Raw genomic sequence first — 25,026 nt, 5'->3', positions numbered from 1 at the left:
GATTAGACCCACCTCTGCTCTTGAAAAATGTGCACTACTGTAGAGGAAATAAACACATAGATGTAATGCTAACACAAGGCACTCGGTGAGTAATATAAGAAAAACCCAAATGCAGGAAGTCAGAGTGGAGAGACAGTACTCCTGCTCATGCAGACTTAAGACTCCAAGGCTTTTCCTGCTGTGTGATACCAGGGGAAGGCACACAAGGGCCTCTGAAGAAGGCAGCTCACGCCTTCTGTCTCTCCAGCCAATGCCCAGCTGGTCTGCACTTTCTTTCAGGCCCTAAAAATTGGCCAAGAAAAGCAAGTCAGCTGTAACACATGCAACTCAGACACCACTGAGCTAGATTCGATAGTCTGTTTTATTTAAGTTGGTGACCTTTCCACTAATTGGAAAGCGTCTGAATCATCAGCCAGTGTTATCAGTAATTGTGTGTTCATGGAAATTGGTAGATTTTGTGGTTTAGGCTGGACAATGTAAAGTGTTAATTCATAAAGTAACTGTTCTTTAAAATTAGTGTATTTTATAAAATAAATATAGATCTGCATTTCTAATATGCTCATTAACATTTTATCAGAACTGACCACTGTTGGTGCCCATGACACTCACCTCTGCTTGTGCCATGTTTCCAGATGTGCCCTTGTCTTGCTTGCTTGCTTTCCCATATTTGTAAGGTCTCTATTCTTGCTTTATGTACACTAACTCTTATCATGATAGAACACAGTATCCCATGGATTCCAGCTGTTTGCTACTAATGCCCATATACCACACTTGGCCAGGTTCCAAGACTGTTCATCAGTAAACTTGTTAGTAGAGATTCCTGGATCACGTGTCAAACACGTCAGGCCTTCAGGGACTAGCAGTATTGTCTCGCGGTCTTCCTGCCTTCCACAAGTGTGCTCTTTTTACTTTTGTTTTTCAACAGAAAGGGGATATCTCAAGTGTGAGTCCTCTCCTGGAGCCATCCATATCTGCAGTTGTGCCTTCCTAGGGAGCCATCCCTTGGCTCCATGTGCCTCTTGATCCTTCCACCTTGCTTGATTAGACACAAGAGCTGTTTAGAATGCAGCCTCTGCCTGGCTCCTGTATCAGCCTGGCCCTCGACACTTCACAGGAGCCAGAGTGGACAGAAGCAAGAGGGGATTTCCTGTCAATGCAGTGTGCAGAGGGACCTGGACTCCACATCTCCACATCCTAAAGGGAAGAGCCAGAAAGCACCTAGCAGTGAGGATTTAGTGGAGACCAAAATAGGAAGATTTAACATGTGAAAATCTACTTTTCTTTTTAGTTTTGAGTTGGCTAACGTTAGTGGAGCATGGCAGTATCAGCCAGGTAGCATGTATTCAAGCTTAGCATTTTGAAAGACTTGAACATAAGTCATCTGTAGGATGAACAATATGCTGAGACATCTGAGCCTTCAGTATCTGTCTGGTCTGTATTTCCCATGGCTTTCAAGTAAGGTTCGTTTCCTCGTTTCCAGTACACTGCTCCTTGTCTCTGTATTTTGCATTTACATTCTTTTATCACCTAAAATTCAACTCGGCTCTCAGATTCTTTGGTGGATCAAAAACAAACAAAATCTAAACACAGCATCTGCCTGCTTGGGCTTTATCAGAAAGCCTCCTCTTGTAGTGTGGCTGGCTTGGTAGTCACTGGATCTCTATTGATTTCATATATTTTAAGTTTGCAATTGCTGAGCCAGCAGGGTTTTTTGTTGTGCAGTTCTTTAGACTTTCCAGAACACCCAGCCCCGGTCTGGATGTAGAGAAAAGTGTTCCCCTCTCTCTCCTCACTGATGGGAGCTGAGCAGCTGAATGACCAGTTCTCTAAGATGAAAGGTAGAGCTGGATGGGCGTAGCTGACTTTCTTATTGCCACTGAGGATAGAACTTGGTTCAGCGGGTACCAAATAACAGCCACCTGAAACAGGGCTTGATTTTTGTCCTTAATTCTTGGAGACCATAATTAGGTGGTATGACTTACTCAAGTGAAGAAACCAGAGTGAGAAAGCCTTGGCTCTTTCAGCCTTACTTTCACTCCTAGTTAAAAAAATAAAAATTAAAATGGACATGAGTATGTAGCAGACACCAGCGAACAAATGCCACCTAACTGTAAAAGTATCTTTTACTCACCTGATATAATTTTCGTCTTGGAGGCTTGTGGCTAAATAAGGTCACCCTTTCTAGCTCAGTCTGATCTGTGGCTGCTGGTTCAACTCAGCTGTTTTGGCTCAGTCTCCTCTCCCAGCTGACTGATTCAGTCTAGCTTCTCTTAGCTCCTCCTGAGTTGCTCTGTTCCTAAACTCCACTAACTGAACTGCACCAAACTGCCTGGATTGCACTACTGCTGTCTTCTCTACTGTACTCTCTACTGTACTCTCCTGGATTGCCTTCTCTTGTCCTCCCCCTCCTCCTCCTTCTCTTCTTCCTCTTCCTCTTCCTTCCTTCCTTCCTCCTCTTCCTCCTCTTCCTCCTCCTCCTTTTCCTCCTCCTCTTCCTCCTCCTCCTCCTCTTCCTCCTCCTCCTCTTCTTCTTCTTCTTCTTCTTCTTCTTCTTCTTCTTCTTCTTCTTCTTCTTCTTCTTCTTCTTCTCTCTCTCTCTCTCTCTCTCTCTCTCTCTCTCTCTCTCTCTCTCTCTCTCTCTCTCTCTCCCTACTCTTTTGTCTCAACTCTACTACTTTTAAGTAGCTTCTCTTTCCTGTCCTTGTGAGAGGTGTATCCTATCTCTGACTCATTCTGCCAAATTTTTCTCTGATTCCCCACTTTGCCTGCTTCTCAATGAGACATCACTCTCAAACATGGGTTCTTCTTTCTACAAACTTAACTTTACCTTCATTGTTTAGGATTAAAGGTGTGTACTAAGGCTGTGTCTGTGATTAAAGGTTTGTCATTCCAGCCAGATCACACAGACCAGGAAGGCCTTTGGATGTGATCCCATGTCAGAGGATTAAAATTCCCCTTCATACATCCTTTCACAGGCACTTTGCCTTGCAACTCCATATGCTGCTGTTAGACCAGAGCTTGCACATGACTGCCTGACCACATCTCAAGTTGAAGTAGATTATTTGCCTACATCAGTTTAAACTTCTTGTCTACCATAGAGTATTATAGAAACATATGCTTGTGACCATGTGATTCGCTGGGTATGTAATATCCTGAGACCATAATTTTACTACATAGTCATTAAAACTACACTTCTTTGATAATTTATCCATTCCCTCATTTATATCTTGAAGGGTATGTTTCACATATTTGTGCTTTTAACCTTTCCCTTCTCCTCTCAGGTCAGAGTCATACATTTTACTTACGGAAAGTTTAAGGCTCCCTACAGTACAAGTGGTCCAGACAGGCTTGCATCACAGGACTAAGCAATCGCCTGCTGCTCGCTTCAGTAGAGCAGCCCGGGGACTGTGCTATTGCTAATTGTTTTCTTTGCTAAATGTATACTGGCTTAAAATGTGGATGCCATTTGTATTTTCCTCATGGACTAATATGAATGTATTGAGATTCTTTAAAACTATCTTTCAAGTATGGAGACCAACTGTGACCTTTTCCCCTTGATTTAATTCAAGATTCCACAGAACACCATTGGCCTGTTGAGAAGTTACTAACAAGTTGGCTCCCTTACCAAAACACTTTGAAAAAACACAATGGAAACAATGCATGCATCTGGTGACTGAGCAGCAGGTGATGATGTGATTTTATTTATTACCTAATGTGCATAGAAAATAATACTGAAGTGTTACTATCATGTTACTCTTGTATAAAAATAATTTTTACATAAGCACATGAAAATCTGCCTAGTTGCCTTAGATTCTTGGATAAAATAGTATTTAATATACACATAGAATTTTGATCCAAAAAGCTATCATAATAATTTGTTATGTCCTAAGATGGGTGTTGAATCCCATTACCTTCAAACATAGCCCTCTGTCCTCTCTTACAACCAACCAAGTATATATAAAAAAGAAAGATTTTCATGTACCAGACTCTGCAATATAATTCTCCCTAGAAAAGAAAACTCTGGCCATCGCTTTTGTTTTCTACATCTACCCTTTATATAACAGACTGTACCAGTGAACACATAGGCACAAGATGCTTTTCTGCATTCTGCATTATATGTGTAGCAGGAAGGAATGAAGCATTATCTTTTATTTAAATGCTATTCTGTGGTTGAATATTATGTTAAGGAAGGTTTTGAGTATCCAGAGAGATGATAGAATTTCTATATACATATGCTTATTGTGAGCTACAGTGTGTACTGTGTATTTCAAACTAATAACCAGGGCTTACAGCAGGTCAGTGGGTCATGGCCCAGTGGTGTCTGGTGAGGTGGAGGGTTCTCTTACGTGCCAGCCAAGTAACCCTGTGAGCACTTTTGAGCAGGTAAGAGAATGGGACTGAATTCTTTGTAATGTTGTGACATATGCAAACTATAACTAAAAATAAACGTAGCTGCTCTTTGACGTCAGTCTGCATATTTGACAATGTACTCAATTGACACTTGAGCACAGAGGGAGGAAGTCAGCCAAACATAGTTTAAGTTGATATATTTAAAGTATAGCTCTCTTCTGTATGAGAGGATTATAGGAAACTGATGAGTACAGCTAAAGCTCAGACAGATATGTATATGTGTATGTGTATATATGTATGTATGTGTGTATGTGTACATATGTATGTATGTGTACATATGTATGTGGTACAGGAGATAGACAGACAGATGCAGGAGCTATCAAAACTTGCAGCACGTTTTCTTCTCCATCTAAGATTCTGATTTGACCTTTCCTACTGCTAGTAGTCCTAGTAAGAATTCAATCCTTTTGAGTCTGGAAAGATGTCTCACAGGTTAAGAAAACTGGTTGCTTTTCCAAATGGCCTGGGTTCAGTTTACAGAACCCACATGGTAGCTCACAGCTGTCTGTAACTCCAGTCCCAGGAGACCTGACATGCTCTTTAGGCTTCCCTGGCACTAGGACACATGTCATGTACAGACATGCCTGCAGGTAAATCACTTATACACATAAAAATAAATAATTAAAAAATAATTTAGCCCTTTCTAATTGCTGTTAAGTTTGGGGAACAAAAATACTTCTACCCAAACCTAAGCATGGTAAGAATGTTTTACATTTTCCTTTGTATTGCTGTGTTTCCAGGATTCTGTGTATTTAAAGCTTGGTTTATTTTTGTTCCGTGCATTTATGTGTGCATTTGCTTGCATGGTTGTGCATGTCTGGTACCCCAGAGGCCAGAAGAGAGTGTCAGATTACCCAGAACCAGAGTTGCAGGCAGTCGTAAGAAACTGTATGAATGCTGGTGTGGGATCTAGGTCCTCGGCAAGAGCGACAAACGCTCGCCACTGCTGAGCCACCTCTCCAGCCTGCTAGCACAGTATTTTTTATAAACCGTTACACAAAATGTCAACCCTTTTTTTAGATTGAAAATGATATCAAAGAATTTTAGTTCTGTCTTTCTTTGTGGTTACCTACAAGATAATTTTGTGAGGCTTAAACATACACAGTATTTTGAGCAGAGATTTGTTTCTTCTGAATGTGTATGTTTTAAAAGATGAGTCACAGAAAACATTTATTTTTAAAAGTACATGTGAATTGCTTTGATTTGGATTGAATAACAAAGTGCGTGGTTGTGGCATATAAATTGCCAGTTGGGAAGAACGTGTAAATTCTCAGTATAGTTTAATGCCTCAGATTCCATGAGATCTTAAAGCGCTGTGTCGGTGTCCATTTGCTCTTAAGTGTACAGAGTTTATGTCAGTGCACGTTGCCTTCCTAAGACCGTCGGTGTGGCAAGCTGCATACATGTGGGATGTTGGAAGCCCCTGGTCAGCCAGTAGAGGCCACTCATAGCTTGCTGAAACTAGATGGAAAGTGAAAGCCCGCCTGAGCATCGTTCTGAGCTGCTTAAAGTTTAGATTGTGACTTAGAAAAAAGTGATTGTGAACCAGTATGAAAGCTGCCACTGTCCGCTCAGTTCCAGTGGTGCAGCCTTTCTGTTGAAGCCCCTAGAGTACTCACTAAGGTGAGTAATTACTGTCATAAAAAGCAATGCAGGCATTGTTAGTAATCACACCAAAACATGAATTGATGCGTTTGTTCCTTATAATGATTAATATCCCAATGGGATAGTAGTTCTAAATCCCAGTTCATATAGACTGTTAACTGGGAGAAACTGTATGCAGTGAGAAATTTGGAAATCATTACATCATTTTGTTTAGTCATATATTGGGGTGTGTGTGTGTGTGTGTATAAATACATATATATATGCACGTACACACATATGTATATGTATTAGGAAAATTTTGTTGTTTTAACAGCTCTTAGAAAAAGTTTCTTGAAACTGCTCAGATGACTTCAAGGTCGAAGGGGTTAAACTGCGCAGAGCTGCTTTCCTAGAGGGGAAAGCCTAGTCCACCCTTTATTCCTCACTTTTGTGGATTTTACAAGTTGTTCCGCAGTAATTTTTTTCTCATGTTGCTTTAAAAGTAATTATAACAATTATTTTCTTTAACCTACGTTCTGTGCCTAAAGATTGTACCTTTTTTTTTTTCCAGGCAAGGTTTGTCTGTGTAGCCCTGGTTGTCCTGGAACTCACTCTATAGACCAGGCTGGCCTTAAACTCGGCAATCCACCTGCCTCTGCCTCTCACTCTATAGACCAGGCTGGCCTCAAACTCAGCAATCCACCTGCCTCTGCCTCTCACTCTATCAACCAGGCTGGCCTCAAACTCAGCAATCCACCTGCCTCTGCCTCCCCATCCGACCTAGACTGTACCTTTTGTGATTGTAAGCAGTCTGTAATACTGTGAATGTGGGTGGCACAGTGGAGCACTGTACTCACCCATCTGCCTTGTAGCAAAGCTGTGACAGCGGCAGGGCTGACACAGGTGCCTAGGCGGAAGTGCTTCTGGAGAGCCTGTAGGTGTAACTGTAAGAACCGCCTGCCGGCCTGCTTTATAGGAGAATTAGTTCCTTTAAAATGAAGAAAACTCTATAGACTGGCAGCCAGAACCAGCTTCCCTCTGTCTTCTGGCCCCCAGCCCCCAGCCTCTAGCTCATGCCGATTTCAAAGTCATAAACTTGTCTTTGTTGGGTTATTTTCCTTAATTCCTGTCACATGTATTTGACTGACACATTAGTTAAGGCCTTCATTCAGAGCCTGCTTGACTGTAAAGGCTTCCTTCTCTCCTCAGTATTGTCAAATTAATCATTATCCTGGGAAAAGAGGAAAGTTTTTATCTGGACAAACTGTCAGGCAATTCAGGCCTTGCCTCCCTCTAGCCTAGAGGCTACAGGGCTTTGACCAGCCAGGCCTCACCAAATTGAAAAGCCTTCTTTTGAATGGCAGCCTGCCAGGGTTAGTGTTTGTCAGTGTGGGCACTGAGGCAGAATAGCGTGCAGAAGGCAACTCAAGTGCAGTTGAAAATGAGCGCAGGGCTGATGGGAAGGGTGCTGGAGGGAGAGACCAAAGCTGCACTCTCTAATGCTGCTGTCAAGGTGTAGCTGCGTTCGTCTGCAGGGATCTTCAACGCAGCCATCCTGAGGGATGAAGTGGGCCCTCCATCCTGGGCAGCCTCTGTTCCAATCTCCCAACTGTACCTCAGCTCAGTTTCTGACTCAGGGAGGAATATGCCAGCTGAGACCTACAGGGGGTTTTGCAATGGGAAAATGAACACCAGCTGTTCTGTTTGTCCTTGAAGACCACTGGTCATCGCGTTAAACATCATGATGGAGAAGAATAAGCCCTGTTACACTGAGGGGACAGGGCCGCTTGCTTGTCTGTACTTCCCATTCTGTCAGCATTGTTGGTCTTAACACAGTTGAAGTCAAGTTGTGCGTTTCTCACTACCACAGTGTTTTCTGATGTCAATTACTTACTTGGCTGCAAACAGCAGCAGCAAAGGCTGAAATCACAACAGAAAAGTTATATTACATAAAAACCCTCTCTTTCTGACCAAGCAGTTTTGTTTTAATTGATAGAAGCACAAACAGTGTAAGCAAACATGATTTCTTTAGAGCTATACTCACTACCAATGTAGTATTAGTAAGTGGCTGAGCCCTAAAGAGCTAGGGCAGTGCCAGACGATGTCTGAGGTCTTCATCACTACCACTGACTAATTACATACATGTTGACCCCGCTTCCCAAGGACTGTGTCGTGCAAATACTGTTTTTGTGAGAGACGCAAAGTAGCTCTTCTCCTAATTGTGTAAGGTGACATTTTTGGTAGTAGCAAATGTGGCCATCTGGCGGGACATGGTGGTGCACACCTTTAACTCCAGCACTAGGGAGGCAGGAGCAAGCAGATCTGAGGTCCAAGGTAGCCTGGTTTACAGAGGGGATTCACTCTAGCCAGGGCTGCATATTGAGTGAGACCCTGTCTCTAACAAAACCAAAATACTCCTTGGCTGTCTGAATATTTAATTTGGCTATTTAAAGAGCTGTGACTTAAAATGGCTTCTGATTTCTTTGTAAAACTTCTCTGATATTAACTACTATATGATTGGATTTTGGAAAGTTTGAGATTGTTGTTGTTTGGTAAGGGCTGTATCACTGGCCTCCACCTTTTAATTTTGTTTTACTTTGAGGTTAATTATTTTATTGCATGTGCATATGTGTGTCCATGAGTGTGTATGTATGTGCAGAGGCCAGAAGAGGGCAGCAGCTGTCTGGAACTGGAGATGGTTGCGAGCACCATGTAGGTGCTGGGGAACAAAACGTGGGTCCCCTACAAGAGCAACAAGTGCATCTAACCACTGAGCCACCCTCTGCAGCCTCTTTTCATTTTATCTTTATAAATATTATAGACCCAGAATTGATCATAGAATTACCATAAATTCTTATAATTCTTTAAATATGTTTCCAAAAGGTTAATATCTTGATGTATCATGCTAATATTTAATCATATTAAATAGAAAGTTTAACGTTCTCTCAGACTTAAGATCAACGCTGTTTTTCATACCAGAAATATACATTGTAGATGTCATGTTCAGATTTTGAGATTTTGAGTAATGACTCTGAGGTGTGACCTGCACAGAGTAATAGCAGTGATATGTTTTGTTTTGGTTTGGTTTTGGTTTTTCAAGACAGGGTCTCTCTGTGTAGCCTTAGCTGTCCTGGACTCGCTTTGTAGACCAGGCTGGCCTCAGACTCACATCGATCACCTGCCTCTGCCTCCTGAGTGCTAGGATTAAAGGCGTGCGCCACCACGCCCAGCTTTGTTATTTCATTTTGAAATGCTGAAATGTGCCTACTTTGTCTCTCTTTAAAAGCAAATTATAAGTAACTTGAAGGGATTGGGGGATAGTCACTTATGTTTCTCTAAGGCCATGACCAGGTAAATATACATGAAAATTCATTTAAATGTCTGCATTTGATTTTTTAAATGTGTGTATTATCTGCTGCAGTTGAAATGAGCTTGTAGCTTTTTGGACGTGTGTCCAATTCCTGAGAAATATCCAGTCAGATTACTTCTGACGGGATTGAAAGCTTATGTTTGTATTGTGATATAAACTCTTATAAGTGTTTTATTATATTTCCCTGTATTGTTTTCATCAGGCAATTTATTACATGGGTATACGTGAAATTTCTTCATTTATTAAATTTCAGATTATGTGTTTGAAGGCAGAGCAAGACTTAGCCATTTCCCATAAGTGGAGCTTCAGGTAAACAAGCAATTTTAGCCTCGAAAATAGCTCCTGCTTCTGTCAACATGGTGCTTATTTTTTCTCTGAGATAAAAAGTTCAGTTTTCTGATATTTGTACCAAGATAAAGTCAGTAAACAAGATTAATATAGTGTGGAAAAGGTTGTCAGCAGCCCTGGCAAAGGAAATAAGTTGCCTGTACATAGAACATACTGTAAACTGAATAAAAGTGTCAGGCCCGCCATGAGATAATGTGATCATGGACGTCTAACAAACCATGACACAGGCCCAGGCGGCTTCTCTCCAGCCCCAGGGAAGAAAATGGATTACCGCGTTCCAGGGATACCTGCTGGACTAACACGAAGCTGCACTCCAAGAAGAATACAGGATGTGGCTGGAGCCCAGCGTGCCCCAGGCCTGGGTGCTCGTTGTCATGGCCTGCACACTGGCCCTGCTTGTGTTTCTAGGGAGGCCAGAGGGGATGCTGTTGCCATCCTTGTTACTCAAGAGATGCAAGAGAAAAGTTTCCCCAAAACGTTTCTATTTAAGGCCATGCTGTTTTGACTCTGTCATGGCTAAAACGGCTTTTGTGTAATTAAACAGGCGTCACTCTTGTCATGAGGGAGCTTGACTCAGGGTCCTCTGCTGTCAGTTTGTACCTCATCCTTGGTGATGGAGGAACACCCATTCATGGCCGCCTTTTGCTTCATTTGCGAACCTTGGGTACAACAGGAATGCTGTGGAGTTCATAACAGACTTAAACTGTTGACACCATGGATGAAACACTTGGTAGATGAGCAAGTATTATTCTTTTTCACTCAGTATAGCTACCAAGATAATTCTTGTCCTAGTGAAAATTTATAAAAAGAGCCTGTCACTGCCTTTTTGATAGAAGTTCTTGTATGAGCTTGAATTTTGTTTAGGAACTTAGGACAAAAGTGGGTTCACAGAAACGTCAGTGTGACAGGGTTTGGATGGCTGAGTCACTGTGCTGTTCTTGAACACAATATTTCCACTGTCATAGTGGTGCTCTGACAGGGCCTTAAAATCTGGTAGAGTAATTCGGTTAGGCCAAAAGGATATTTGTATGGAAAGACTTTTCTGTGGAGACCCAAGAGCTCTTCGGATCCCCTGCAGTTGGCATTGTGGGCAGGTACTGGCACCAAGCTCAGGTCGTAGCTGCTCTGCATCTCTCCAGCCCTCAGGACTGTGCTTAGTAGAGCTTTTGCTCTTTGCTATCTTGTTTTGGATTTGAAAATTTGGATTTGAAAATGTTTTTTCCTCTGTCTAGATGCAGCCTTACATTGTCTTTAGCCAGCGAGTTGTGACTTATTTTGTCATTTGTTTCCAAATCTCTTTCCAGATGTCTGCTCCTGGCCCCGTCAGTAACAAGAGGATGGTGCACTTTTCTCCAGATGCCCACCACCATGAGTGAGTGCTCGCGTCCTGTAGTTGCTTGGGTTAGTCCATTTGCTTTCCTAGGAACCTGGATTGCTATTTCTGAGTGAAGGTGATTGAATCTGTGTCTACTTTAAAAGCATAAAAAGGCACGTGGATGGTAACAGTATAAGAAAAACTCAAATAGAGTCCATGACAGAAATTGAAGGACTTGTAAATGCATTCTTTAAGTTGATAGTTTGAGATTCATGCCGTATTAACTGAGATGTAGGCCCTGCCTGAAAGCATTTAAATCTTGATGACATTGCCCTTTACCGAGCCCCGTGCTCCAGCCCTTCTACAGTACCACCGCGAACACCGAATGACCCGGCGCCATGGTGTGGCTCCACGCTGGCTTCTGCCTAGCTAGCCTTTGCTTATCACAGTAAAGAGCTATAATGGAAGCAAAGTGTATTTCCTTTAGCAACAAAAGAAATGGCCTACTAGATAACCGTACAAAGCTCAACAGTTTATATGACTTTAGTATAAATTATAAATAGGATTTCTTGGTGGTAACCTTAATCCTAAATAGTCTTGTTGGAAAAACCTGTTATCGGTGGTAGTTTGATGTCATATGTCTCTTCTACCATCTGAAGTTGGTTGAAATCGAGGCCTGTGAGATAGGAAGTCATGGGTTAATTATTAAATTGCTTTTTCCTTTAAAAAATAGTCTAATTAAGATCAGTTATTATTGGTTTTCTTTAACAAACAAACAAACAAACAAACAAACACAAACCCTGCACCGTAAGTAGAGAACAAACTAGGGTTTAGACAGAAAACTGATGTCAGAATCTCCTTGTTTTCCTGTTTGATGTGATGAAGCTTAAACCAAAACAAACTGACAACTCAGGATATTAGCCAAATGGCGTGTACAGCTTTTGTATTCGTTTTGTTTTGGTGAACTACAAAAGCTGAGGCAAATAAGTAGATGCAGAAGTGTTTTAGATCATCCTTTTGGCTAGAGGAAGAATGTAAGCGCTCTGCGGGCGTGTTTCTCCTTATTGCTGCTGCAGTGCTAGCCCTGGGCCTGATGGCTCAGATGCTGGAGCACGCTGACCTGGCTGTGGGACATGGCAATGTGTCCATCCCAGCACGTGGGAAGTGGGGACAGAAGGAGTCAGTCGGAAAGAACAGGATGCCAGCCACAGTGTTGATCTCCACTCACGGGCCGTCCTCTGTGTTCCTCTGTCTGCTCCAGCCCAGGATCTTCGAGGTTTTCAGTCAGCTCCTCCGACGCTCCAGGAGTAGAAAGCAGGAGTGGTTACCTTATTATTCCCATGTGTGAAGACTGGTGTTGCTCCAGCACACAGAGCTCAGCCTCCAGATGCCTTTGCTCCCTCGCCTTCCCGTGTCACTAGTCCAGCTCTCACTCTCTCCTGACCCATTTCCTACCCCATTGCCTCCTCTATTATAGTTTATGTCATTGAGGAGTCCCAGGGGATCCTTCAATCTCTGGCTTTGCATGGTTCCAGGGCATATTACCTACTCAGGTGACTTGGGTTCAGATCTGGCCATCCTGTTTTCTTACTTAACATCCCCACTGACATCCGCCACCATCAGCAAACACCCTGCACAGCCAAGCCTGTTACTCATCTGTCACCGTCCTTTCCGTTCTGGGCCCATAAAACTCACAGGCCTCAACTTTATCCAACTTCAGATCAGTGTCTCCCATATTTACCCTTTGCCCTGTGGCCCTGGGACTGCTGCTGAGTTCTCTGTGGCCCTGGGACTGCTGCTGAGTCTCTGTGGCCCTGGGACTGCTGCTGAGTCTCTGTGGCCCTGGGACTGCTGCTGAGTTCTCTGTGGCCCTGGGACTGCTGCTGAGTCTCTGTGGCCCTGGGACTGCTGCTGAGTCTCTGTGGGGCTGGGACTGCTGCTGAGTTCTCTGTGGCCCTGGGACTGCTGCTGAGTCCACTCCTACTGTACCTGTCAAAACGCTTTGAAGAGCTTAACGATACTATGTAAGGCAGACTGCTTTTGTTTCTCACTTCATCATCTGCATCCCATTCTAGGCTGCTGTGTCAAAATTTCAGAGTAGGTGGCTGAACAAACAAACAAAAATGTGTTCTCACTCAGCCTGGAAGACCCAGGTCTAACTCAAAGCTGTCACTAGAGCCCCTTTGTGGCCACTGAGAAGAATCAGAAAACTCAGTCGTCATGGCTTAAAGAGGATGCATAGTACAGGTTCAGATAAGTTGTAGTAACCCTACAGTTGCTGGCTCTAAGGAGATACTGTCCAGTAAGTAGCTACTGACAGAATTTGTCGTGCCCAGTTCACGACTCTTCCCCATCTGCGTGTTCTGTCCTTCCAAGCATACACAGTATGCAGAATATTCTATCCTTTCCCAGAGGAGACTTCCAGGGCTCCGCCTTGCAAGAGCAGCTGGCTTTTGAGACTGTTAGAGGCATGTGCCCTCCCAGGCTGCTGCAGGCACAGCCAAACATTTCTCTATGGTATTGGTGGCCATGTAGTTGATACTGCAGGTGGTTTCTCTTGCTGTCCCTGCTGCTTTTCCTGCTGTTCCTGTGCCCTTTATAGTCTATCGCTTAGAGTTCCTTTGTGTGGCAGTACAAGCTGACCACCAGGGGGCAGGATTAAGGCTCGCAGTTTTTGTCCCCAATGCTCATCTTCTCAGTGGTTTTAGCACCTGCACAGCACCCTTGCCTTGTGAAGCACCTCACTTCTAGAACTCTCTGTTCACTGCCTCTCTCCACACGTGGTTTTCTAGTCTTCTGTCATTGAGCGGGACGGTCAGATCTTGGATTTCTTTTTCATGATATTTGATAGTTTAAAAAAAAAAAAAACAGGACTGCATGGAGAATGTCACTGAGCTGGAAGTTGTGTTGTTGTCATTTGAGGGAGTTGTCATGACACAGCCCTTCCTGATGCTTAGACAGGAGTATAGGAAGTACATGAGGTAATCTTCTCGTGATTTACCCTAAAAGTTAGGAACCTGTAGGAAAACAGAAAGCCATCATTAACTTATAAGTATCTTATCGCTCCATAGTAAAGTGATGACTAGTGTCTTCTTATTCCTTCAGTGCTTCCCCTTCGATGACACCTGGCTTAAGCTAGGCCTGCTGCGCATGACTGCAGCCCCTGCACTCGGGAAGGCTAACATGGAAGGATTATAAGTTCAAGACTGGTCTATGCAGTGAATCTTGCTATTTACTTTAAGGTTTGGTTTGGTTTGGTTTATAATCTCAAAAAATACAGAAGACTATTGAGAACAACTTAACTTGTGGGGCTGGGGAGATGATTCAGGGATAAGTGTGTGCTGAACATGTGTGAGGATGTCCACAAGCCTGTGCCCGCACCTTACAAGCACACACACACATTCAAGCATCACCCACACAAGCATAGAAAAATAAATCATCGTGCTTGTCAAGTGTCACAGTTAAAATAGAGTAAACAGAGCGAGCGTCTTGAACTGCTGCAGTAGAGGATCACGGCGCCCAAAGCCCTGTGCCTGCCAGGCTGTGTAGACATGGCAGGGAAGGCCCTGGGGCCTCCAGCTGGAAAAGAGAAAGGTTTCCTAGGGTCAGAGATCAGCAGCAGCGGGATGCTCTGTGTAGAGCGCTGTCTGCTGAGCAGGAGAGTAGACGTTGGTCAGGAAGGCACAGATGAGGGGTGGGCTGCAGCTCAGGGGTAGAGCACTCACGGCCCATGCAGGGCAGCCTAGGTTTAGTCCAGTACTTCAGTAGCCAAATAAATAAATAAACATATTTAAAATAATATTTTAATAATATGATTTTAGTATAATAATATTTAATAATAAATAAACACTACACAATAACATTTCATGATAATTTCCATTATAAAAAAACAAAATTCAGATTGCTATTTGCTGGTCGCAGCCTTACTACACACCTCTTACAACATGGAATCCTGTAAACATGGACACCACACACTGGAAAATCTAAGAGTAACGTAGTTAGGAGATGTGATCAGATTAATAAAATAACACTTTGCTTTGTGCCAAGCCTTAATCCAGCTAACTCAGTGAAGTTAGTATCTAACTACATATAGTAAAGTTTGAGGCATGGCTAAAGATATGGCTCAGTGGTTAAAAGCACATGTAGTTCTTCCAGAAGACCCGAGTTCGATTCACAGTAACCATGTCGGGAAGCTTCTTACCACACCTTTAACTTCAGTTTGACGGATCCAATGCCTCTGGCTTCTGTCAGTACCTGCCTTCACATGAACAAAACTAAAAATATAATAATAATATAATAATCTTTAAAAATATAATTTAGTTATCTCTGCTATCATGCTGTTGCCTTTCTAAATATGAAAATAGTAAAATGTAAAAATTAACATGACTCCCTGATAGAAATATAAAATAAAATATAATTATATCTATATATAATAAAATATAAAATAAAATTTGTTTTCATTAAATGATTGGAGAGCCAGGTATGCTAGCACACGTGTCTACTGAAGCAAGAGAATTGACTGCCAGAGATCACAAAACTAGTCTGAGCTGCCAAGGCAACGTAACGTGGTCCTGTCTCGAAAACCAAAGTGTTCCAGGCTCTTAGCTACTCTCTGACTTCTCTCAAGTACTTGCAGGATGCTTACTCTTAAAGAGATAAACATGATTTTAAATTTATATTCATATTCTGCTTTTATTTTATGTAAAATATATCTACTTCCAATGCTGTCTGTAGAATGAACTTTTTAACAATGCACACAGATAACTCAGTACAGTCTTATGATGAATTCCTTCATAAAGCAAATATTCACTCACTTTATCTTTTGTGTAAATACCAAGCTTGCTTTAAGCAAGATTTGTCTGGATTGAAGGTTATGTTCATTGGGAATACTTTTTCACTTTTAAATTTAGCATTTATTGCATTATGGAGGAAGTGGCTTTAACTGTGGGTTGAGGTATGTACAACATGCTGAATCATTTCCATCCTTTGTTTATCATGGTCAGCATGCTGAGTCATGAGCTGATATGCCTCCATTTTAGTTATGGATGGAGTAAGTGAGGCAGCCTCTAGTGTAAGGTATTCACAGAGCTCTGTGCCCTCTCTGCTAGAAAGTTCCTCAACATCACCATGCATAGTTTGCATCTTAACAGCTTCTTCAGAACATTTTCAGGTGTACATGTCAATGTCTTTCCTCTCTCTGAATGACTGAAGCAGATGTTCTTTCTCTATTTTATAGGTCATTTGGCTTTTCCAGAGCCACACACTGTAACTCTGCTTGAACAAAAATCAATTAAGAAACAGGTATCTTAGGTATCTCTGATGTGTTTTGTGACATGCAAGCCCTGTGAGAATTCTATAGGGAGCTCCTATTGTATTAAGTCTTCTGTGGACGATGAAGGTTCCAAAGCTTGCAGAATGGAACCACACATGGTACTGTGGACCACAGCATACTGCCGGGCAAAGGACATTAATATTGATTTTAATGCCTTATGCATGGGAGATGAGAATTTATGTTTAAGCCTGTCAGTCCTCAGAAAGATCTTTAATTTTACTTTACTATTTTTTTATTGTATGTTGATGATGGGGGGGGTGCGTGTGTGCATGTGTCATGGCCCACACGTGGAGGTCAGAGGACAACTTTGTGGAATCACTTCTCTTCTACTCTATGTTGGTTCCATAGGTTGAACTTAGAGAGTCAAGCTTTTGTACCATGGACTTGACTTGCTGAGCATCTTGCCAGTCCCCAGTGTTATTTTTGTTGATAAGGAAGGAACCTAGACCCCAAATGTATGTTTGCCAGAAGTCACCTGCGAGGTTCCAGAGTCTGTACCCAAGCCTATCATGCAAACATTATTGAACTTTCATTAGTAGTTTAATAAAGTAGAACTTTTAAAGATTCTCCTGTGTATAATTTTAGAGTTCTGTATCATAGAAAAATTTAATGAAGGAGGGATATCTTCATAGGGAGCAACCATGGCAGCTATGGTTGATCAAGCCTTATCTGCCGTTTCCAAGTCATGGCCTTATGCACTCCTCCCAGGACGCCTCTTAGGATGACCTCAGCACACACACAGCAAGAACAAAACACACATGGCCATTGTCTCGTGCTGTTCACATACTTCACCTGTCAGGCATGGGTCCTGGACAGTGGCCAGTGGATAAGCCTATGCATGTGCAATTACATGATAGCACATGTGCATCCTTAGATACTGAGATGAGGGCTCTTAACTCCTACATTTTTAGTTGGACACTGAACTAGAATGACTAATAAATCTCTGTGAAGTACATGGAGTGGGGGGCAGAGAGCATTTCAAGCAAACAAAACAGCATGTTCTGTGTTCAAGAATATGGACGAATTCTAAGACATAAAGGAGCATGAAAGCAGATTGTCACATGGTGAGGCTGGAGGGGGGCAGGCCTGGCCTGAGACACGGGTAAAGAGTCTTTCTTTGTGAATATTGAAAACCCAGCTGGAAGTTTAGTTTGCTATTTAATTTGTTCATTTGGAATGATTGAGCACTGTCAATTTCCATAGTGACAGGTTAGCCCCATTGTGGGGGTTTTGCACGGCCGTTGAAGGCAGCTGTAGAAGCCTACGTTCTTAGCCATGTAGACTCTTGATGCTGGACCACCTTCTTTAATTTTCATTTCTATACCTGATCTAGGAGTTTGTCATGTTTCTTTTCTCCTTTTTATCTTCTTAAATTATTCTTGAGTCACCTAGGCTTGATCTCATGACTCTCCTTTCTTAGTCTCTTGAGTGCTGAGATTACAGGTGTGTGCCACCATGCCCAGCTTTTCCCTTCTATTGTGTACGTCATCATTATGAAAACCAAAACAAAAAATACTTATGCTTCACAGGGAAGATGTTCACAGTGGAAGATTGTTTTCAGTGTTAATTTAGATTTTCAGTAATAACCCATGAGTACCAGTGCTATCCAATAAATCTTTCTCAGTAGTACACATTCTACAGCTGAAATGAGCTTAATGGTGGCCCTTAAAACCATGTGTACCTTTAAGCCTGCAATGTGACTGTTAAACAAAGGGCCTGAATATAATAATATTCCTTTAAATTTAAATAGGTATATCTAGCTAATGCTTTTATATTGAACAACACCGATTTAGGTTGTATTACACACACACACACAAACACGCACTCACTATTTAAAAAATTGTTCTTTTATATCCAAAAAGAAAAACTTATTTTTAAAAATTCGTATATAAAAGTACATTTTTAGTGTCCTCAGTCAAAAATCTTGGCTTTGGTTTTGTGGTGTTGCCCAGGAGTAAGGTCGGTCGGCTGCCTGTGAAGTCCAGTACATTGTTGCTAGCTGCTTTCAGCTCCTTGCTTAGGAGGGGATTATGGAAGCATGAGAAAGAATTTATGTAGTACTCAGCATCTACAGAGACCTGAAACACAATCCCTCCTGCTCTGTACTCAAGACTGCTGCAGAAAGGCGCAGGCGGAGCTGCACACGTCTGCTCCAAGCAGAACCGTGCTGGGCAGGCTCTGTTTCTAGATATGCCTGTCTTTTTGCTTGCATCTGCCTCTGAGAGTTTGGAGATTAAATGTTAACTATTTAGCTTGTGGGGTGCTCCTGAGACCATTGGCACTGCGGAGAGATTTGCATGAATGGTACATGCCAGCATTTGACACTGACTTTCACTGGCATGCTACTCAAATACAAAAGTACTTCCTTGGTTACTCTGGAGCAAACCCATCCAGAATTCCTGGCCTCTGGAAATTTGGATTCCTAATATTCTGCCAGCTTTCTCGTTCATTAAGACTCGTTCAGATGAGCATAGGCACTCACACCTTCCTTTACTCCCTTTCTTAAATCTTGTTTATTACAGGAAATAAACTTCATTTGTCCACTGTTGACTCTAGCACATGTGTTTTAATCTGTCATGTTTCCTTTTCCTAGGGCTTCCTCACCCACTCTTTTCAACCTCTAAGTTTCCCCCACCTACAGGATTCCCCTTCCTTCCCCTCAGCCTGTTTACTTCCCCTCCTCCTCTTTCTCACCCACCTGTGTATTATAATCTCAGTCCCTCCCACCCCACCTGCTGGAACCTCTCTGAAAATCCCCCAGTGACCCCTGCAGACCCTGCCAAATCACATTTCCCTACACCCTAAATTCCAAACAAAGTTTTTAAAACTTCTCCCAGATGGCTTCAATGGTCAAACTTCCCATTAGGATTTTTGCCTCTTGGAAAACCTATTTTTAATCCTCTTACCCAAATCCTATGAAGGCAGAAAATAAAACATATTGAGAGTGGAGGGCATAGTAGATGCTTCCACTCGTTTTCAAACCCAAAGAGCAGCAACCGAGTCAGCAGATAGGAGGGGTGTAAATTCAGCAGGCACACAGAAAACCCTTACATACCTCTCAAAGTTCCCTAGAAAAGCTGAACACTTAAAATGGGGTGGGCATGGGACATCCCACACACACCCTCCTTATCGCTGATGGTGACAAAGATGTGACTCTTCATTTAAAGGAGGCTAAAGGGAATGGGGGAAAACACAGCAGAGAAGAAGCCAGGCCAGTGCCAGCTATGGAAAAAGAGAAGGAACATGTGGCAGGAAGCAGTCACATTAGAATATCTTGCTCTTAACTTACTGTCTGGTTAAAGTCGAGAGCATCAGGAGCTAGTATAGGAAGAATGGGGGAAGGACCCAGAGGGTCATGAGCCCCACAAGGAGACCATCAAGGCTGGCGGATCTGGACCAAGGGGAGAGTGGGGACTGCCTCTGACATGATCTCTGGTGGCCCCCAATTTGATCACTTCCCCTTGCTGAGGAGGCCCGGCAGGACACAGAGGAAAGGGAGGCATGCTACCCGGATGAGACCTGATAGGCTGTGGTCATATGGTGGGAGAGTAGGTCCCTTTCTGTCAGGGGTCTAGGGGAGGGGAATGGGGAGGAAGAGGGAGTGAGGGTGGGAATGGGAAGACACAAGGGAGGGGATAAAAATCAGGATGTAACCTGAGTAAATTATAATATAAAAGAATAAATTTAAATGTATGATACTAGGAACTCAGTCATTAACATAGAAAGTCATCTATGTGCCACCACTATGCCTTGTTCTTGGGTAATACAGCTTGGTTTAGCTGCTGGTCTAGCTGCCAGTGGGGCACTGGATGAAAGCTTGCTTTCAACTGGTAGCTGATCCAGTGTTAGGCCACTCACTCCGGTTAAGTGGCTGTTCTCATAGGAGCATGGCATCTGCCTTGTAGGGAACACCACCAGCCTTGACCTGGAGAAGTGCTACAGGAGATGTAGGCAGTCCTTGACCTGTGGGGGCTGCTCGCTCCCAGCCGGCTGCCCCAGAAGCTAGAGAATGCATAGTGGTCTCGGGCAGACCCCAGCTGCCAGTCAGGATCCGTCTTCCCTGCCCGTCTGTAGCGTGGTGTGCTGATCGCATACTGTGGTCCTCGTGTCCACGTTTTCAAGAGGGTTTTCGTGAGGCTGGGCGGTCTGTTTGGTGTTTCTAAAGAGGCTGTAGTGCATAAAGATGCTGATGTTTCTTGGAATACTAAATGGCACACAGAGTGACTAGTATCTCCTGTAACTGTGACTGTCTTCCCCTCTGCACTGACATTCTGGACTCTCGCTGTATGCTCCTAGAGCACTAGTTGTGTAGCTAGTAAGAACTCCAGCTGACAGGTGTGCTGAGAATCTGTGAAGAGTCTATGAAGAGTTCTGCTTAGTGGCAGAACAAGTTTTGACTGCAGCAACTGTGTCTTCACTGCTGTAGGACTTGTTCTTGTCCAGATTTTTGATGGCTGTAGCTGTGAAAGGAGCATACCCAAAGGACCGTTGTGAGTGGTCTAGGGTTCATACCTGGGATTTTTTGTTTCGGTCCTGAGGGCAGAGCTGCAGAATGGGATATTCTTGTATTTTCAACTCTTTTAAAATAACTCCAATAATCAAAAGGTCATAATTTGGCATAATGGTGCTATAATTAAGTTGCAGCAAATGATAGCATTTGTAGATTTTATAACCAGAATTGATTTGTAAAATGAACACAGTCCCAGCAGTTTATGTTAACATAATTAAATGGAAATGTAATTCTAACTCCGTTTGCTTATTAAATTGAAAATTACTGGGTTATGAGCACTCTTACATTCCTGTCAAAATTGGTGTAAGTCTAGAATTACATGAAATATCCATTAAAATAAAGCATATTTAAGGTTCTGTTGCTAGTGTGAACAAATTCCTTAAAGCATATGCTGACTGTTCATGGGAGAGCAAGCGCTTCTGGGAAGGGACCAGCTCACAACTCTTTTTCTCTCCACAGCCACTGGTTTAGCCCTGGGGCTAGGACAGAGCACGGCCAGGTAAGGAACCGTCTCCTTCCATGTCTGTCTCCCTTGGATAGTTAGTATATATAGAGAGAAAATTAATTTAAATGGAGTTAATTGTGTTGGGACTTAATAATGACCTCAGCAAACATCTAAGATTCCTCCCACTGCCACTGTCTTGAGACACACAGGTGACCTCTGTGGAGTGGGTCACATGTCAGACTTGACTAGGAAATCCTGGGTGTGGTGGCACATGCCTGTATGTAATCCAGTGCTTGGGATATGAAGCCGAAAGGACCAGGAGTTCTGCATCCTCGTCTATGCAGTGAGGCTAGCCTGCAGGGCTGGCCTGGTTGGCAGGAGAACTGTCTTAGAAATCCAAGTCAATAAGTAAATTAAAACCACGTGGGCTGGAGGTTAAGAGCACCGTCTGTTCTTCCAGAGGTCCTGAGTTCAATTCCCAGCAACCACATGGTGGCTCATAACCACTTCTAATGAGATCTGGTGCCCTCTTCTGGCATGCTGACTCACACGTGGGCAGAATACTGTATAAATAAGAAATAAATCTTTAAAAAAGCAAAACAAAACCACGTGAGATCAGGCAGCGCAGGTTGTTGTATTGAGGTTAGGAGGAGGCAGTCATTTCTTCTAAGATGGGATGTATTTCTAGGTGAGTGTTCTAAGCTATGTGGGTGGGGAGCAGCTGGACTGGCAGGGGTTGCACGTTCACTTCCACTGACCTTGCTCCTGAGTGTGCTAATTTTCTCTAAAATGTGCTAAGATCATTTACAAGTTAGATTGTGATAAATCTGAAAGCTTACAGTGGACTGCTTGCCTCCTTGTGAGGGCTTTTGCTCTTTTGAGTGATAAAACTATGCTTTGGTCATGTGGTCCACAAGGAAAGCACTGTCTGAGGGGTGGCTGTGTGAGGAGACGTGCATGGCATGCAGGCTCAGGTGGATTGGTCACTCATGGCTTCTAAAGAGAAGTTTCATAATTCTTTTGACCAATTTTTAGTTTGGCTTTTTGCTTCAACTTTGGTGTGCAGTTCACATTTTTGTCTTGACTGGATGTTATTAGTAATGCAACTACCAGTTTCATTTGTGATAGCTGGTTTTCTAGGTAGACTCCAACACTAAATTCTTTAATACTGAACCGTATTCTTAGAGGAAGTACGAAGCTAGTTTCTTCCAGACTTTTAGTCCCAAGATCTTCATCAGCCAGTCAGTTTTGTGACTCTGGTGTGTGTGTGTGTGTGTGTGTGTGTGTGTGTGTGTGTGTGTGTGTGTGTGTTTTAATACCAAACCTTTGATTCATTAAGCTCTGACCAGTGTAGCTCCTGCCTGAACAAGGCTGTCTTAACCGGCATGCTTTTTCTTCACTCGCCTATCACAGCCTTCTTGAGCTTGAAAGCAATAGACACAGCCGGGCGTGGTGGCGCACGCCTTTAATCCCAGCACTCGGGAGGCAGAGGCAGGCGGATCGCTGTGAGTTCGAGGCCAGCCTGGTCTACAAAGCGAGTCCAGGACAGCCACGGCTACACAGAGAGACCCTGTCTCAAAAAAAAAAAAAAAAAAAAAAACAAAAAAAAAAAAAAAAAAACAAAAAAAAAAAAAAAAAAAAAAAAAAAACAAGAAAGCAATAGACACTCTTCCTGCGGCCACATAGGTACAAAGGCATTGAATTCAAAAGGACTAGAACAACAACTCTTTAAAGTGTGAGCACAGGACAGTATCGTCTGAATAGGGTTGTTCACTTAGGACACTTGCCTTTACCCCTCAGCGTGTGTCTGCGCGTGACTGCCAAAGCATGGAAAGTGTCGGTCTGCGTGTCAAAATAGTTCTCAACAAGTACATGGACAGACAGTCAGGACCAGTTACTCGGTGGTGGACAGGCACATACAAAGCGTTTACATTGTGAAGTATAGTCATTTCTTGGTTCTAATGTAGACCTTACCGTGGCACAGTGAACAGAAGGACCATAGGATTCTCCACGGAATGCTGACTGAATGATTTGCGATGCAGTCGCCCATAAAATACCAATAGTATTGACCCGATTCCTTTGAAATCCTCCCCTCACTGCCGGCCCCACCTTCCCATCCCTTTCTGTTCCTTATTGCTCCATCTCGCTCTGCTGCATGCTATATAGCATGATTATGTCACACCTGGCTGTAACTTCCCTGTCATCTTGCCGTCTGTCAGATACTCGGTACTTTTACAGGAAAAGGTATTTGTAGAAAGCAACATCAGTTCCCCACTTAGACACTTGTGGTCTGAGCATGAAGGCAGTGACTGCTGGTAACTGTGTAGGTAAGCAGCAATCACTCAGGTGACAGAAAGAGGGGACATCTGTGTGTCCCTATGTGTTTGTGGGTGTCTATGTCTATGTGTGTATGTATGTCTATGTATTTGTGTGTGCGTGCTTCTGTGTCTCTGCACATGTGTGTCTGTGTATGCACGAATGTTTACAATCTGAGGCTTTGCCTCCTTGGACATCTTACGGCTTGACATTTTGACTGAGTTTACAAGTGCCTTAACAAGTCATTGATCATGGTTTAGCTATCACTCCATTCTATCTTTAGTGTTGAGAACAGCAAAAGACCAAGTCTGAGGAGACTTGAAATGGCTTTTCAGATATTCAGGGGTTCCTGAGTGGGCGTGTGTCAGCCAAGACACTTCGGACCAGCCATACTTTGTCTGTAGCAGCAGCAAAGAGGAACACACCTCTTCCTTCTGATCTGGGACTTAATAGTCACGTGGGGACATGAATAGCTCAGAAATTCTTACTCCCATTCTGTACACATTGAAGCCATGAGCTACAAGTTGCCCTCCTTTGTCTTCCTGGTTGAGTCAGCTCTAAGCTTGGGTACCAGGGTTTTATTTGTTGCATTGTCCTGCCCTCACACAAGCCATTTTCTAATGTACACCTGCAGTAGGTGGCTAATCAGGGGCTTTGCTGTAATGCACCTCTGTTTGCCTTAAGTCCCCCAATCGGAAAGCCTGAAGGGGAGCAGCACTCGCACTGTATGCAGAAGCTCAATTCTTAGCCAAGGTGCTGTTGTTGAGTCATGACCCTAGAGAGACCTTGCTGTAACCCTGATGGAAGTGCCACAGCGCAGCACAGTGCCTGCTAAGAACTGAGCGCTCTCTGGGCGAGAGAGTAGCCCTTGCAGCTGCAGCTGCCCTCACCACGAGCTTGCAGCCTGCTGCCTTTTCCTAGACAGTCTTTAGACACAAGCGGATTTCCAGGCTCTCTAGACCAGTCTGGCATTCCCACACATTGGGCATCATGCATTGACTTGCTCATGGCTCAGGCATTTAAATCTTTTCTATCTGAACTTCATTTCAAAATCATTGTTGACCTTGATTTGTGATTTTCTTGGTAAACTGAGATAGTTTCATTATGGAGTCTTTATGTGTATGAACTGCCTCATTGCAGAATTTGTCTTTTTTATACACTACTCATCAAAGCCATAAATTTTAGGATAATTTATTACATGGATCTGCTCAGAAGAGGTAGAACAAAGCTCAGAATCAGTATCTTCTCCTTTGTCGTCAAAGGAGTTATCAGACAGTAGGCTGAAAACCGCCCAGATCAACTGATACAGCCTGTCACTATGATTGCACTGTCGAACCTAAGTTGTAGAACTTTTTCTTACTGCTTCTTACACTGTTTATAAGTGTTTGAACTGTTC

The 25,026-nt window shown here is 43.1% G+C and overlaps 1 protein-coding gene across 4 annotated transcripts in view; it reads left to right on the top strand.

The window, feature by feature from the left end:
• Nucleotides 1–25,026, top strand: part of GPATCH2 (G-patch domain containing 2) — a 130,759-nt gene that overhangs the window by 79,157 nt on the left and 26,576 nt on the right. For all 4 annotated transcript variants that reach the window (XM_084783294.1, XM_084783296.1, XM_084783295.1 and 1 more), the window contains exons 6-7: nucleotides 11,017–11,084; nucleotides 21,329–21,368. In XM_084783294.1, coding sequence (XP_084639420.1) covers nucleotides 11,017–11,084; nucleotides 21,329–21,368 — 108 coding nt within the window. The remainder of the gene's footprint in view (nucleotides 1–11,016; nucleotides 11,085–21,328; nucleotides 21,369–25,026) is intronic.

This window comes from Acomys minous (genome assembly GCF_964271855.1).
Source record: "Acomys minous genome assembly, chromosome: 1".
Taxonomy (NCBI): domain Eukaryota; kingdom Metazoa; phylum Chordata; class Mammalia; order Rodentia; family Muridae; genus Acomys; species Acomys minous.
Note: the sequence above shows the minus strand (reverse complement) of the source record. Positions and strands in the feature narration are given on the sequence as shown.